General features: G+C 32.8%; 1 protein-coding gene across 1 annotated transcript in view; it reads right to left on the reverse strand.

The window, feature by feature from the left end:
* Positions 1–1037: 1037 nt before the first annotated feature.
* LOC114326292 (calmodulin-binding transcription activator 2) overlaps positions 1038–15841 on the reverse strand; it is a 298703-nt gene continuing 283899 nt past the window's right edge. Inside the window, exons 20-22 of the mRNA XM_028274604.2 lie at positions 9432–9506; positions 8523–8633; positions 1038–4110 (exon numbers count right to left, since the gene is read on the reverse strand). Of these exons, the coding sequence (XP_028130405.2) occupies positions 4056–4110; positions 8523–8633; positions 9432–9506 (241 nt within the window). The 3' untranslated portion in view covers positions 1038–4055. The remainder of the gene's footprint in view (positions 4111–8522; positions 8634–9431; positions 9507–15841) is intronic.

Consider the following 15841-nt stretch of genomic DNA (forward strand, 5'->3'; position numbering starts at 1 on the left):
GTTACTATATTACATAAGGTATGTGACAACAAATAGGTTTGGAATTTGTAATAAGAGCTTATATAATATCTCCCTAGTCATTCTAAAACTCAATAACAACACCATTAAATGTTACTCAGATAGATTGAAACGGGTGCGGTGAAAAATATCATGACAAAAAAGAACTCAGGGAACCGAAAACGTGAGACAGAAAATAATTGATTAGTGACAAATAGAAGAAAAGAGAAGGGGAAGGATGATTGGAGCTTGGGTGTTATCAATAACCCTAAAACAGTTGAATTCTGAACACGGGGTCAAACTATCATCTGATGCAGATGTTAACGGGGATATAGTTGTATCGGCATACGCTTTGATATGATACGAAAAATAAGTAGGCTACTGCAGAGCATACTATCGTTCGAATGCGATATCTAGATAACCCAAAGTGTAAGGTGAGTTTAGATAAGAGAATAGAAAATGACGGTAAAATAGCTGGTTGAACAGATGCTCTATAGCGAGAAATATTGAAACCTCGTGAATGGTAGGTTTGCTAGGATGATGAAGGAGAAAGAGATATGGATGAAAGAGTGGAAGAACCTTGCGAAAATGTTGTAGTTATTAGAATCGCGTAGAATAGACGCAATGGAGAGTGTGTATAGCGAACACGTAGGTATGTTTTCCACCGTGGCCTACTTAACGGATGCATGTTCTTGGTGAGTAGGAATCGCACACTACCATGTGGCATGGACCGGACTGTACCTCTTGAATATTTTTCTCTCCGCTTTAAAGTGGCAAATACCAAGAATACTTGGACCTAGAACTAAATAGAAAATATTACAAGATTTCTATTAACAGAAACTTTGTGGTGTTGTAAATTACGTTAATACAGTATTACGTACTTTATAAATATGTTTTATCGACTGAATATAAAGATATATTCCGTCGATGAAAATCGGTTTTGGTTAAAATACAGAGAATATAAAATTTGAGTTTAATCAGGGGACAATTATTGATATAATCTGAATTTTGATTTTTTCTACATTATTCTCAATAAAAACCAAATAGATAGGAATGAGTTTTTAGAGAAAAATGAAAACCAGTAAGTATAAACCCAAAACATTTACAATATTTTATTTCTCCTTTTGATTTTTAACGTAGACTTATCCATTGTAATTTTTAATATGTTTAATTGACAAAATGATACAATAAAAATCAACAATGGATGTTACTATAGAGTCAGAAATTCTAAGAAAATATAGAATTTATTATTATAAACATTGTATTTTATTAACTAGATAGAGTGTGCCCCAAAAAGTTGTGTACAAATTAACAATAAATTCTTCTTCTTCTTTCTCATAATCCTTAGTGCCCTTCAGGGCGTCGGATAACAATAAATTCAAAAGTTACTTTATATTTGTTTAATCAAAAGCTCTTGTTAAATATGGTTTGGTTTTATGAAAAGCCATCAGGAATGATGTGCTTCAAACTTGACTTCAAAATATCGATAACAGTATTTGTAACCCTTGTTGGACAGGTTTAAAGATTAGGGGAAAGACAATCTATAAACACTAGTTGTGTGGGTTGTGGGGATAACTGACTAGATGTGCACCCGATGCAGCCGGTCTTAGAACTGGAAAAAGAGAGAAGTACTAACCCTCTAAAAAACCAGGCACCATCTGGCCCAGATCACAGCATCACCTCAGAACTCCTGCCTAGGATACAGGGGAAAACTGATCAATAGTGGATACCACAAAGTTAAAAGGAGAAAGATCCAGACAGGGAAGACTGACCTCTTAAGTCATGGTAGATAGTTGGTATAAATAAAGAAGATTTTGATAAAAAACTTCATTGGCCTTCCAGGTTAAGGGTTTGGATAAGAATCAGCAACTTATCTCCCAAAAAGATATTTTTTTGCAAAAAGGTCTAGACAGCATCGGAACATGAGCGAAAAACACTGAATTCGAAATAAGCGACAAAAATGAATTATGAAGAAAGTGCTTAGAAGAAAAAAGCTTAAAAATTAAATATCTGACCTGGAACATATATCTATATACGGAGGACTTATCTAAGAACATTTAAAAATGCATGAATACATCCAACAAACTGAAAAAGTTAGTGGACAGAAGAAATCCAAGACAAAGTCAAAATAAAAAAGGAAGTACCTACCGATACCAAAAGTGCTACCTACAAAAAAAGTTAGACGATGGGCAGGAATATATTAGACAAACGATCTCGGTCGTTTTTGTATGGGACTCCAGAGATCCATAGGGGTAACAAGATGCATAAAAGAGGATGGAAGTTTTTATAGGTATGTAAGGAGTAAGGCAAAGAAAACAAAATATTTTAATCAGATGATCTGTATGAAAATCTGAGATGAAAATAATAAAATACTGCTTCACGAAAAGGATGTCAAAAGGAGATGGAAAAAGTGCTTTGAAAGTTTATTAAATGAATAATTTGATACAAAATCAGTTGAGTTAACGAAGCAACAATGGTCACCAAAATAACAAACGAGGAAGAGGTTCAAGCACTTCAAACAGTCAAGAAAGGAAAAGCAGTTGGGCCAGTTCATATTCCTGGGAAAGTTTAGAAAGCATTATATTAGGAGACACACGGACTAATAGTTTAAGTTGGCTAACAAGTTTATTTAATAGAATTATGGAAGTTGGACAAATATCAGATGAATGAAGAAGCAGTTTATTAATACCTATTTACAAAAAACAAGGAAGCTATACAACAATGCACACCAATGTCCCTAAAACTACTTAGACGGATAGACGGATACGTGCAGAAACCGAAATATCAGATCAGTTTGACTTTATGCAAGGCAGGTCATATGCAACAAAAGCTCATACGGTATTCATTGATATGAAGAAAGCATCTGATAGAGTTCCTCTAGAGATTTTGTGGTGGGCACTCAATAATAAAGAAGTACGCGGTGAACATATTATAAAAATTGTGAGAGACATGTATGAGCGAATAACAACTAGTGTCATGTGTGGGAGAGACTGATAAATTTCACGTGAAAGTAATATAGTAGTGAAGTACCTATTTGTTCTCATTAGCTTTGGATCAGATAAAAACGAAACTACAGGGTAATATTCTTTGGTGCTTAGTGTATGCCGATGATGTAGATTTAGTTGGAAATAGTGAAAGCCAATAAAAACTGAAACAGTACAGAAAAGCTCTTGAGGAAAAAGCTTAAAATTTAGTGGGACAAAAACAAAGTATTTGGAACGTTCATTTAAAGATGGACTTACTACAAATAAAATTATATCTTTAGGTGGTGAAATGATTGTGAAAAGTAATATTTTTAAGTATCTAGGATCGGTATTAAAGCCTAATAGAGAAATATATGGATATGCATGCAATAGATTTGGGGTTGGATGGATAAAGTGGAAGGAAACGAGTGGTGTGTTGTGTGATAGAAAAACTAAAATGACGCCGAAGGGAAAATTTTATAAGACAGCCATAAGACAGATATGACATACAGAGCTGAATGTTGGACAGTTAAAAAGAAAGAAAAACAATGATGATATGAGAATTTTTTAAAAATAAATGTTAGGCTATGGTGTTATGATATCGCCAACTAATACTTAACCTTATTAACTTAATAATTTATGCACATCTTTGTGAGACACCTTATTTAAATGATTTAATTTACTAATAAGGTAACCACTGGTATATCTGGTTTCAAAAGAATTTGTGATGACAAAACAGTAATAATAATAATAATAATAAAAACATCTAAGTTAGCGAGAACGTTACGAAAAGTGTCTCCCTTACTACAATCACAGCTCTGAATCCGTACAATCAGAAGATTAAAAGATAATAAAATGTTCGTACAACGTCTAAAATCATCTCACTTTTGTTGTCGATCCTTGCATTTTATATATAAATGCATAAAAATGACGAAATAACAGCCAAATTAGACATTGTAAAGATATAAGAATATTTTCAGAGTAAATATAGTACTTAATATTCCTCTTCTAGTAGCGACTATATTATACAAAATCAAAAATATACCTTTCAGGTATTATAAATAGGTTTTGCGAGAAAATCTGTTCATGAGATCCTCACTTTTTATCGTTGCCTTTTTTTGAGTCTTCTTTGAAGTCTGTATTATTTAATCTAAAACAGAAAATATACAAGTTAATCAAGTAACTAAATCAGAATATTCAGGTTTTTGTTCAGGTTACTAATAAAAGGATCAATTAAAAATTAGCTATTTTTATAACTAAAGATAAATATAAGAGGGCTTTTACTTTCTAAATTGGAGAAAAGATAATTTTTAATTATTAAAAAATAACTATTATATTTATGGTTATAATTTTTTTATACATTGTTAAGAAGGGTTTGGGTATACAAAAAAAACTTTTAGTTTTACACTTCTCTGCCTTTTCGTAATAATTTTTTAAATTCCAACGGAATTCAATTAGTGAGACTTATAGACTAAGAGCCGCTATAGGTGAAATTTCTTAATCATTTTAGGCACTATGGGACCCTATAACTTAAATAGTAGAACCTAAAAGAAAAGCTTTGAACACTGTGCCGTCACTTTTCAGTGGCACATGCGTCGACAGTGGCGCATCAAACTTTCCACTTATGGACGGGATACATAAATTAAAAAATACCCTCCCTGACTACCGGAATTCAATTTTTTAAATTTATTTAAGTTCTATGTGATTAACACATAAGATTCAGCGTAATTTTAACCCATCACCCCCTTCCCCCTGCCCCCACCATCAAAAACTTCATTTTTCGTTTTGCTGGGATGCAATCAATTTTAAAATTTCAAAAAATTTACATGCATAGCTGAGGCTTTTATAAAACACGTCTATTTTTTATAGACCCGTGGGTAGAATGCACATAACCTCAAAAAATTTTAAAAAATATTTTTTTTCCAAAAAGGCGTATAACTTTTTTTGGGTAATAGCTGTAGGTCTAGTTTTTTCTTAATCTTGTGTGTTTTATCAAACACTATATTTCTAATTTTTTTCAGATTTTTTTGTAAGGCTCGCCACCTTCAAGAATCCGAAAAACTATTTTTTGGGGGGTTTTTGGGGATTTTCCCTATTTTATAGACTTCATAATATATCAAATCAATTTAGATTTTATAGGTTATATGTAACTTGAAGTAACTGAGTCCTTTAGAATATTTAAAAATGGGAGAAACACGTTCAAACCCCCCAAAACATCCTTAAAAAACAGTTTTTTGGATTTTTGAAGGTTACTGAAATATCTGAAAAAAATTATAAATATAGTGTTTGATAAAACACACAAGATTAAGAAAAAACTAGATCTGCAGCTACCCCCAAAAAAAGTTATATACTTTTTTCCAAAAAAATTTTTTTTTTATTTTTTGAGGTTATGTACACTTAACCTACAGGTCTATAAATAATAGATGTGTTTTATAAAAGCCTTAACTATGCGTGTAAATTTTTTGAAATTTTAAAATTGATTGTATCCCACCAAAAAAAAAATAAAAATCGAAAAATAAAGTTTTTGATGGTGGGGGCAGGGGGAAGGGGGTGGTGGGCTAAAATTACGATGAATCTTATGTTTTAATCACATAGAACTTAAATAAATAAAAAAAAATTAATTCCGGTAGTCAGGGAGGGTATTTTTTAATTTATGTATCCCGTCTATAAGTGGAACGTTTGATGTGCCACTGTCGACGCATGTGCCACTGAAAAGTGACGGCACAGTATTCAAACCTTTTCTTTTAGGTTCTACTATTTAAGTTATAGGGTCCCATCGTGCCTAAAATGATTAAGAAATTTCACCTATAGCGGCTCTTAGTCTATTAAAACTAATAAATAAACCTTTTCAATTTTTTTTTTATTATTATGTCTTTTATACGCGATTTTATAGAGTTCGAAAAACGCCTTTTTTAGGGCTACATACTTCTATGCCAAAAAGGTGGGATGGTTTTTTTTAACTTCTTAGAGGTTTATTTAGATTGGTTTATCAAATTTTGACAAAAATATCTCCCGGATTTGAAAAATGTTATTTATGAACAAATGCGTTTAAAGTATTTTTAATGTAATCATCATCATTCTCTTTGCATTATCCCTATGCGGGTCGGCTTCCCTAATTGCATTTCTCCACACAATTCTATCTTGGGTCATATCAATGTTAATCCCCTTTACCAGCATGTCCTGCCTTATCGTTTCTCCCCAGGTCTTCTTTGGTCTTCCTCTCCTACTCCTTCCAGGAATCTTCACTTCAGCTATTCTTCGTATTGGGTGATTAACGTCTCGACGTTGAACATGACCAAACCATCTTAACCTATGCTCTCTCATTTTGGCATCAATTGTTGCCACACCTAGACTTCCCCTAATATACTCATTCCAAATTTTATCCTTTTTTGTCACTCCACTCATCCATCTAAGCATTCTCATTTCCGCCACATGCATTCGTTGCTCCTCTTTCTTTTTCACTGCCCAACATTCAGTTCCGTACATCATAGCCGGTCTTATGGCTGTTTTAAGTATAGAATTTTCCCTTCAGCTTCATTGGAATTTTTCTTTCACACAACACACCACTCGCTTCTTTCCACTTCATCCATCCAGCCCTAATTCTACTGCATGCATCTCCATCTATTTCTCCATTACTCTGTAATACCGATCCTAGGTACTGAAAACTATTGCTTTTCACAATCATTTTACCATCCAAAGATACCATTTTATTTGTAGTAACTCCATCTTTAAATGAGCATTCCAAATACTCTGTTTGTGTTTCACTAAGTTTTAAACCTTTTTCCTCCAGAGCTTGTCTCCACGGTTCCAGTTTTTGTTCTAAGTCTCTTTCAATATTTCCTATTAACACTACATCATCAGCATACATTAGGCACCATGGAATGCTACCCTGTAGTTTCGCTGTTATCTGGTCCAAAACTAATGAGAATAAATAAGGACTAAGCACCGAGCCTTAGTGCAATCCTACTTTCACCTGAAATTTATCAGTCTCTCCCACACATGTCCTAAAACTAGTGGTTACTCCCTCTTACATATCTCTCACAATCTTTACATATTTGCCAGGGACTCCTTTCTTATCGAGTGCCCACCACAGAATCTCTCGAGGAACTCTATCATATGCTTTCTCAAGATCAATGAATACCATATGAGCGTTGGTCTCTTTATTCCTGTATTTTTCCATCAGTTGCCTTACAATGAAAATTGCATCTGTTGTTGATCTGCCCTGCATAAAACTAAATTGATTATCGGATATTTCGGTTTCTTCATGTATCCGTCTATCAATTACTCTCTCCCATATTTTCATGGTGTGACTAAGTAGTTTTATAGCCCTGTAGTTTGTAAATTGTTGTATATCTCCCTTGTTTTTGTAGACTGCTACAAATATACTGCTTCTCCATTCGTCTGGCATTTGTGAAGCATTATGAATTTTAGAAATTGTAGACTAATTAAAAGTAGACGAAAAGTTGACGATATATACATCAAACTCAAGAATGTTATCAGACAATTATACCCTACACAAGAATTATTGTAATTATTGAAGGTGAAGATTCAATACATTTTCTTCAAAACTAAATTTAAACACTTGACACAAATTTTGAATCCAATACCTTTGTCTTTTTGTTGTGTAAATAAAATTTCACCATTACATTTTTTGCAATTTATATATAGAAGAAAGAGTTGAAAACACAAATTACAAACTTTACAATATTGCATACTTTATAGAGCTGTCTGTTCAGTATTTTGGAGATTGCAATGCAACACTGGATTTTTAATTTTTTTGCCAAGGAACTGGGTAATTCAGAATTGTTTTCTGCAGTCAGAATTGTATTCTGCATCGACTGCCTCTTAAATGGCAACCATATCCAGGCATTTTTGCCAATTTCCAAACAATATTTTTCGATAAATTTCAATAATATAAAACACATACTCGCTGCATAAGTTTTAGAAAGCAACTGTCGAGTTCTCTACTATAAAGAAATACATTTGAGACATATACCTAAAGTGTTCACAATATAAAAGGAGAAGCAGGTGAGGCGTCGCATGCCGTGTACAAACGAGTTTTAGCTTAGGTAGGTACCGTTATAAATATAACTATAGCTTCGTTTCTATTTCGAATTTTTTAATTAAATTTTAAGACAGTATCTCTATGATCCTAAGGAATGTTTTTACATAAATAAATCTATTTTTTTTAAATTTAGAAAGTAAAAGGCACAATGGTAGAAACATCTTTGTAGGAAGCTAGCAAACGCATTTTTCAAAGTGATTTGGTGTATATTTTTTATCGTAACCAGACATGTATGCATACATACATTCTTTTATTGTAACATGGTAATCAAATTAGAGTTTTTGAAATAAGACACATTACAGTCGAACCCGCTTATTAGAATACCTCTTACAGGAATATCCCGCTTTAAGGAATAGAAATTTGAGACCCGAAACGTTTGTACTAGCACCAATGATCGGTTATTAGAATATCCCGGTTATAGGAATACTTTTGCTTGGCACGAAAGCTATTCCAATAAGCGGGTTCGACTGTATATAAATATGACACATTATTTATACCTGCTATTTGGGCCGATGTAATTGGAGGAGCCCCCTGGACACTGAGACTTTTGATGGACATCCACTGACTGGCCTACCTGCTTCTCTTTTTCTGCTCGTTCTCTCTGTAATCTATAACAAATTACGATAGTTATCAATAAATAGCGGATGACCAAGTTTTAAACGTTGTTTTTTAATTTATGATACAACTTACATTTGTCGTTGTTCCCATCGGATCATCCCAAATACTATGCGTGCATTAAACATTTTTTAAATTTAGATTACTTCAAGTGTACACAGAAAACTTACAGGAAAACATAATAATAACGAACATGGTATTAATATTTTTTTCTGAGAATATATTATTTACATATCTTAAAGAACTTGAAAAAAATTGAAACAACAACTCTTGGATTTTGCCGTTGAATTTTTTTTCCTATAACGTTTAACGGTTTAACGACAAAAATATTTGAAATTCAGTGAAGACTTATTGACTTGAAACAACAAAGTTTCGAAACCGGTAGAGGTGCTTTCTGTACTCTCTGATTGAACTAAAACAAGAACTAAATATTTTCGCGATTAATGAGAAAATACAAGAATACAGAACAAAAAGGAAACAACATGTAAACAGAGCTGACAACAAATACCTAATGCACTAATGCTAAATACACTGGAATGAATAAAAAGAGAATATTCGAATATATTAGTGGATACAACTTGTTAAATAAATTAATACATCTAATTTTTACCGACAAAGATTAGATTATGTATTAAAGAAATAAATTTAATTTAGCGACAAAGAGTAGGACATAGTCATATACAATAGAACATATGACTATTAGAATTTTGAAAGATTACTTTTTAATTCTGGTATATTCTAAACGAAATACCAAAACAGCGTTAACATACAATGATAAAGATGCAACTTACTTATTCTTTGACTGTCTCATAAACTGCTGAATCTTCCTTGCAGCTTGATGCTGACGCCTCTGAGAATAAGTGCGTCTGAAATAAATGTATAAAAACATTAGTGTGTGACCATTGCCAAGTAAAACTTCTGTATTTTAAATTACATAAGACAACATATACTCGTATACCATGACTACAAAACAAAACATGTTCTCCACATTGAGCTGAAGTTGCCTGGTTTTCTGCAAGCAAAGGAAATTTTAGTTTATTTGTATGTACAATGTACATATATAAGAATTATTGACGAAAGGTTCTGTCGAAATTTAAAAAGAATTATGAAAAAAGCTTATAGTGCTAAAAGTTAAAGAGAGATCATTTTTAATGATTTAATAAAATCAATTTAACATCTTTACGCCAACGATATTTACAGAATCGTATATGTTGCCTTCATCTTCAAAAATTAGGAACAGAGCCGTTAAATTCGTGACAAGACACATCGTAACGCGACAATTCGTAACTTCACAAATGGTAACGGACAATTCGTAACACAGTAAATTCGTAACGGCGACATATCGTAACATCGACAGTTCGTAACTACAACTATTCGTAACGGTATAATTCGTAACGGCAAAATCGAATTATTCTGTTTATTTTTGTAAACATAATTCGCAGAGAAATATATTTTAAAAAATTTGTCTTAAAATAAATATAATCTACTTTGTAAGAGGAACTATAATTATTAGAATGTCCCGTTTAATATTCCTTAAATTTCCATATAACTACAGTTGAGTCCAGGGTTCAAGCAGTCCCGTGCGTCATCATTTAAAGCATACGAAATAAGTCGTAAATTTACTCCACCTAATAGCAAATGACAGAAAGTGGCCACTGTTCCGATCACGGGTTATATTATAAAAGTTGACGTTATCAAATAAATATAATGTCAAATGTAAGTTTTGCTTTAAAATTTTGGTGCAGAATTACATCTACATTTGAAGTAGCTTAATAAATATTTAATATCATTAGTGATTAATTAACAATTTATAACAAAAATATAATAAAATATTTTAAGCGCCACTATATGGGAGAGGTACATTTACAGGGTACAAAGTTTCTCCCCATATGATAATCTGACGCCTTCGAGTAACTGCAAAAATCCCCGCTGGGGCTCCCCTACCATAATATATTTGTATGCTTCAACAATTTTTTTCTTAAATTTTGGACCTTGTTGGGAAGAAAATTTTTCCTGATGTTCGAAGCTGTATAAATATTTCCGTTAGAAGTGTAGATTACAAGGTCATTTGCAAAGTTATTTGATTATTTAACGGAAGCTTATAGTTGGTAATAAAATAAAAATAAACATAAATCTGTCTACGTTATTTCTTCTTCCAATAGTAATAAAGTTCTTGAATGTTAAATTATTTATTCGAAAAAACTGCTACGAAATAAACCCAAGATATTCCAGGAAGTTATAAGTACATTGTGTTCCGAAAATTTTCAATTAAATGTTAATAAACTTACGGCTCTGTTTAACAAATGCAAACATTAATACAGTCAAGGCTAATATGTACACTTAAAACTACAAACGATGTGAGCAGGGGGTTACAAGACAAACACATTGAGGGCAGGTTGTTATATATAAAAGGAGTTAGTAAGCAAATAAAAGCACAATTGTGTATATTTTTTGCGTATGTAAAGCTAAAACGTTAGACATCTCAAAATAGGTATATTTAAATAACAAATACAAATAAAGGTCATGTGAATTAGCGATTTAAAAATAATACATACATTCATACATACAAAGCACAAACCTATTCCAAAAATAAAAATATTGCAATTTCGTAATACAGTACCGAGTATAAAATTAGGGTCATCCCATAATTTGAATTTATTTTAGAAATTATAAGTCTCGAGTGGATACCAAGGGCAAGCAAAAGAAATAGAGGCAGACCTCAAACAAGATGGACTGATGACATCAAGCGAATGGTCGGCCACGAATGGATGCAAAAAACAGCAACCATATATTAATGAACACACCTAAGGGAGGCATACATCCGACGATGAATGGAATAGTTGTTGATGATGATGTGTTTAATCTCAAATATTTCATTTTCATATCCGATATTAAACAATCTTTTTATCACCCCGTATATCATACTAACGAAGTTTGTTATTATATATTTACACATGTGCGGGCTACTAATTTAGTTAACTAATTGCAAATCATAAACAATATTTTTGGGAAAATTTCACATTATTTTGCTGACTAAATAAAAACCTTTGTTTGATAGTCGCGTGGGCCTGACCCCAATACTAGTGCCACCGAGAAAAGGATACATTTAGATTCGTTCATTCGAGTCAATTCGAACAGTCAAGATGTGGCTTTAAAACATTCCTTCGATTCACTTCAAACAATCAACATGTAGTCTCATCCATGATTATCAGTTTAACAGTCAAACCAGTCGCACAGTAAGGCTCCGTCAATGAGTAGAAATTTGAAGGCTCCCGGGTATAGTGTGTTGTTAGAGAAATAAAGTTTCATCTTTAATTTGGTGTTTCCCTATCGACGAACGAAGGTATAACTGAGCGGATATTATACATGATGATTATTTTTTAACTATTTTCGGTTGTAACATAGTTTACTAATGTATTGCTTGAAAAAAATTGTTGCTGTTTCGATAAGCGTTTGAGATAAAAAGGGCCCCTTGTCCTAGTTCCTAAAAACTAGCATAGTTTTTGTTTCTGTGGTTTTATTGTCAACTGGAAATTGTTTGTGTAGTGTTGTCACTCTCAGTGTATTGCAATGAGCATAATAGCCCGATCAAAGAACAATCTGACCCCAAAAAAAATAAAGGAAGGATGAAAAATTGGTAGTTGAAATTGTCTATTATTATATAAGAAAAAGTTTACAATTCTACATCTTCTCCAAAAAGATACATTCAAAATAGGACCGGAATTGGATAAAATGACTGATTCTAAACAACTTTTATTCTATAGCGTTTTTTCACTAAGTCAATACTTTTCGAGTTATTTGCGAGTGAATATGTTCATGATTAACAAAATAAAACATGTTTTGGACGGTTTTTCGGAGATAACTCAAAAAGTAAGTATTTTAGCGAAATAAATATTCTTAGCAAAAATATAGCTCATAAAAAATTGAAAAAAAAAAAATGGTGTATACATGAGGTCTGTAGACCCAGTAGAAGCAGAGTTGCAGCTAATGAAAAGTAGGTTCTTCTTCGTCAAATACCAAATCGAATATTTCAATGTGAAATAACCCAAAACCAGAGCACTTTTAGGGGAAAATTCATTTTAACTTTTTTAAAGTGTTTAAAAAAAGGTTTACTTTCGTTTTTTTTAAAAACTTGTAATATTAAAAGTAAGTGAATTACGCTCAAAATATTGTTGGTCCCATTTATTTTTTTGAGAAAAAAATTGCGAAAATCACCCTCTAATTAGCATCACATATAAATTTTAACATTACCACTTCACAAGTTACTTTGTCTATGTATTATTTATATGATCTGTAAGTTTCATCGGTTCAAAGTGCTTCGTTTTGAAAAAGCTGTAGTTAAAATGGCTTGAACGAGTAACTAATCACGAGTTTAGGCAAATTTTGAACAGCCATAGCATAACAAATTTTTGTCTAACAAGAAAACAAAAAATTAAAAATATTCAGAAAAGCAAAACGTACATTTTATTACTGTTTGAGATTTTTGGTATTCCTAATTGTTTTTAAGTTAATTCCATAAACAATTACGATTTTTTTCAGAATTAAAAAAAATGTTTTATTTTAAACCCAATTTTTTTCAAAACTGAGTACGTTGAACCAATGAAACTTATAGATAATATAAACAGTAAATAAGTAAAGTAACTTGTAAAGCGGTAACGATTAATTTTATTTGAGAAGCTAATTAAGGAGTGATTTTCGCCATTTTTTTACCAAAAAATAAATAAAAGGGACCAAGAATATTTTGAGCGTAACTCACTTACTTTTAATGTTAGAAGTTTTTTTTTAAAACAAAAATAAACCTTTTTTTAAACATTTTTAAAAAGTTGTAATTAATTTTCTCCGAAAAGTGCTCCGTTTTTTGGTTATTTCACATTGAAATATTCTATTTGGAATTTTACGAAGAACCTACATTTCATTAGCTGCAACTCTGCTTCTACTGGGTCTGCAGACGTCACGCATACATCATTTTTTTTTCAATTTTTTATAAGCTATATTTTTACTAAGAATATTTTTTTTGCTGAAATACTTACTTTTTGAGTTATCTCCGAAAAACCGTCCAAAAACATTTTTTTTTGGTTAAAAATGAACACATTTACTCGCAAATAACTAAGTATTGACTTAGTAAAAAAACTCTATTGAACAAAAGTTACTTAGAATTAGTTATTTTATCCAATTCCGGACTTATTTTGAACGTATATTTTTTCACCCCGAGAAAAAAAATTTCACCCCGTATTTTCAAATTTTTTTAAAATGGAGGGGATGTAGAATTGTAAACTTTTTCTTATATAATAATAGACAATTTCAACTACCTATTCCCAAATTTTCATCCTTCCTTTATTTTATTGGAGGTTTTCGTAAAATTTTGCGTTCCCTGATCGGGCTATAAGTTCTGTTGTGGTGGCATTAGAAGATGGCCACGATTAGCACGAAACACGAAACTGTGAGAAACGTTGGTGTAAGACTCTCGAGGATGCAACGACTATGGCAGCGGTACGACGAGACCGGTCAGCTTATTCTAAGACCTGGTTCAGGCAGAATTACAAATACTAGAGATGACCGTTTTGTCGTTTCTAGTGCTTTGAGAAACGTAATTGAGAAATGTAAACGAGAAAGTGAGAAATGTAAACGTAATTGAATGGACAGTTAGGAGGCGACTTGGCTTGGATAATACAGGACTGGTGACGTATATTGTTTTTCGATGAATCGAGATCTGTCTTACGGGCTCAGACACACCTGTAAGAGTGTGGTGACGCCCAGGAGAAAGATATGCTCAAGCATGTATTGCCAAGCTACGTTAGACTTTAGAAGACCATGTTTTACCGTTATGGATATTCTTGAGGACTCGTTATGTTCTACACCGTTATGGATTATCATATGCATGATAATGCACGGTGCCACACTGCTCGGATAGTTACTGAGTATCTTGACGAGGTTCAACTCACACGATTTGTTTGGCCTGCTTGCATTTCAGATATCAATCCCATAGAACATGTTTCGGATAAAATGAAGAGACATTTACGGAGTCATGTGCCGGCTCCCTGAAATTGAAGAGGGGTTCGCGACATATTGGCAGTGGCGTGCTGGAACTTTTCAAGTGGCCCGGTGATTTTATAGAAAAGCGGCCTCCCATCCTTATTTTATCTTCTATTATCTGAACTTTTATTTCTTATTTATAAAACAAAAATACTTCTTCTTTGACTTTGTCTGTTTTTTCAATGTGCCTGTAGTAAGTCGTCGTTCCATCGTTTTCATGGTCTTCCCACTGATCGTCTTTCTATTGAGGAACCGTCTCTCGCTGTCCTTACTACTCTATTTGTTGTCATTTGGCGTATGTGGTTATTGCATTCTATTCTTCTGTTTCTTATCCAGTTCGTTATTAATATTGTTCACCTTGAATCTCCGTTGTATATCTATACTTCTAGCTCTGTGTTCCATCGAGTCTTACCATCCCTTACCATTTCTTTTCTTTTCCGATATTTTTATTTCTCCATATTGTGTGTCATTTTCAGTCTCCCAAGATCAGGCTGGTGAATGCCCTTGTATTCTCAATATTTCTATACGGGTCAGAGACTTGGACTCTTTGAGTCCAAGTGTGGTGCTTTTGAGAGTGGATGCCTTTGAAATGCCGTGCTGGAGAAGAATGCTGCGCATACCTTGGACAGCTCATAGGACAAACGTTTCCATTCTAAACCAACTCGAAATTAAAAAAAAAACGGCTGTCCACAATATGTCTGCAACAAATTCTGCAATTCTTCGGTCACGTGGTTCGCAAAGGTTACGATAGTTTGGAGAGATTAATTGTTTCTGGAAACGTTCCGGGGAGAAGATCAAGAGGACGATCACCAACTAGATGGTCCGACCAAATTAAGAATTCAGCTGGAAAGTCATTCTGCGAAGCTCTTAGAGCAGCTGAAGATAGATACTAATGGAATAAAATTGTTAGGAAGAATATTGGAAGAAATCACGATCCTCAGTAATGGGGAAACGACAAGAGAGAGACGTTGTAAACATTAGTATTCACTTTGAGACATTAGTATTGCATCGTCTGTTTGCATTGTTTGTTTTTAAGTTGTTTTTCCATTTATAGAAAATATTATAAAATCTATATTATACATAATATATTTTTAATGGATCTATCCTCGCTAATTCCAAGATAACTGCAATACATCGCCTGGTTCTGTTCACTCAGCAAAATCGAAAA

Source organism: Diabrotica virgifera, chromosome 4 (assembly GCF_917563875.1).
Source record: "Diabrotica virgifera virgifera chromosome 4, PGI_DIABVI_V3a".
Lineage (NCBI taxonomy): Eukaryota > Metazoa > Arthropoda > Insecta > Coleoptera > Chrysomelidae > Diabrotica > Diabrotica virgifera.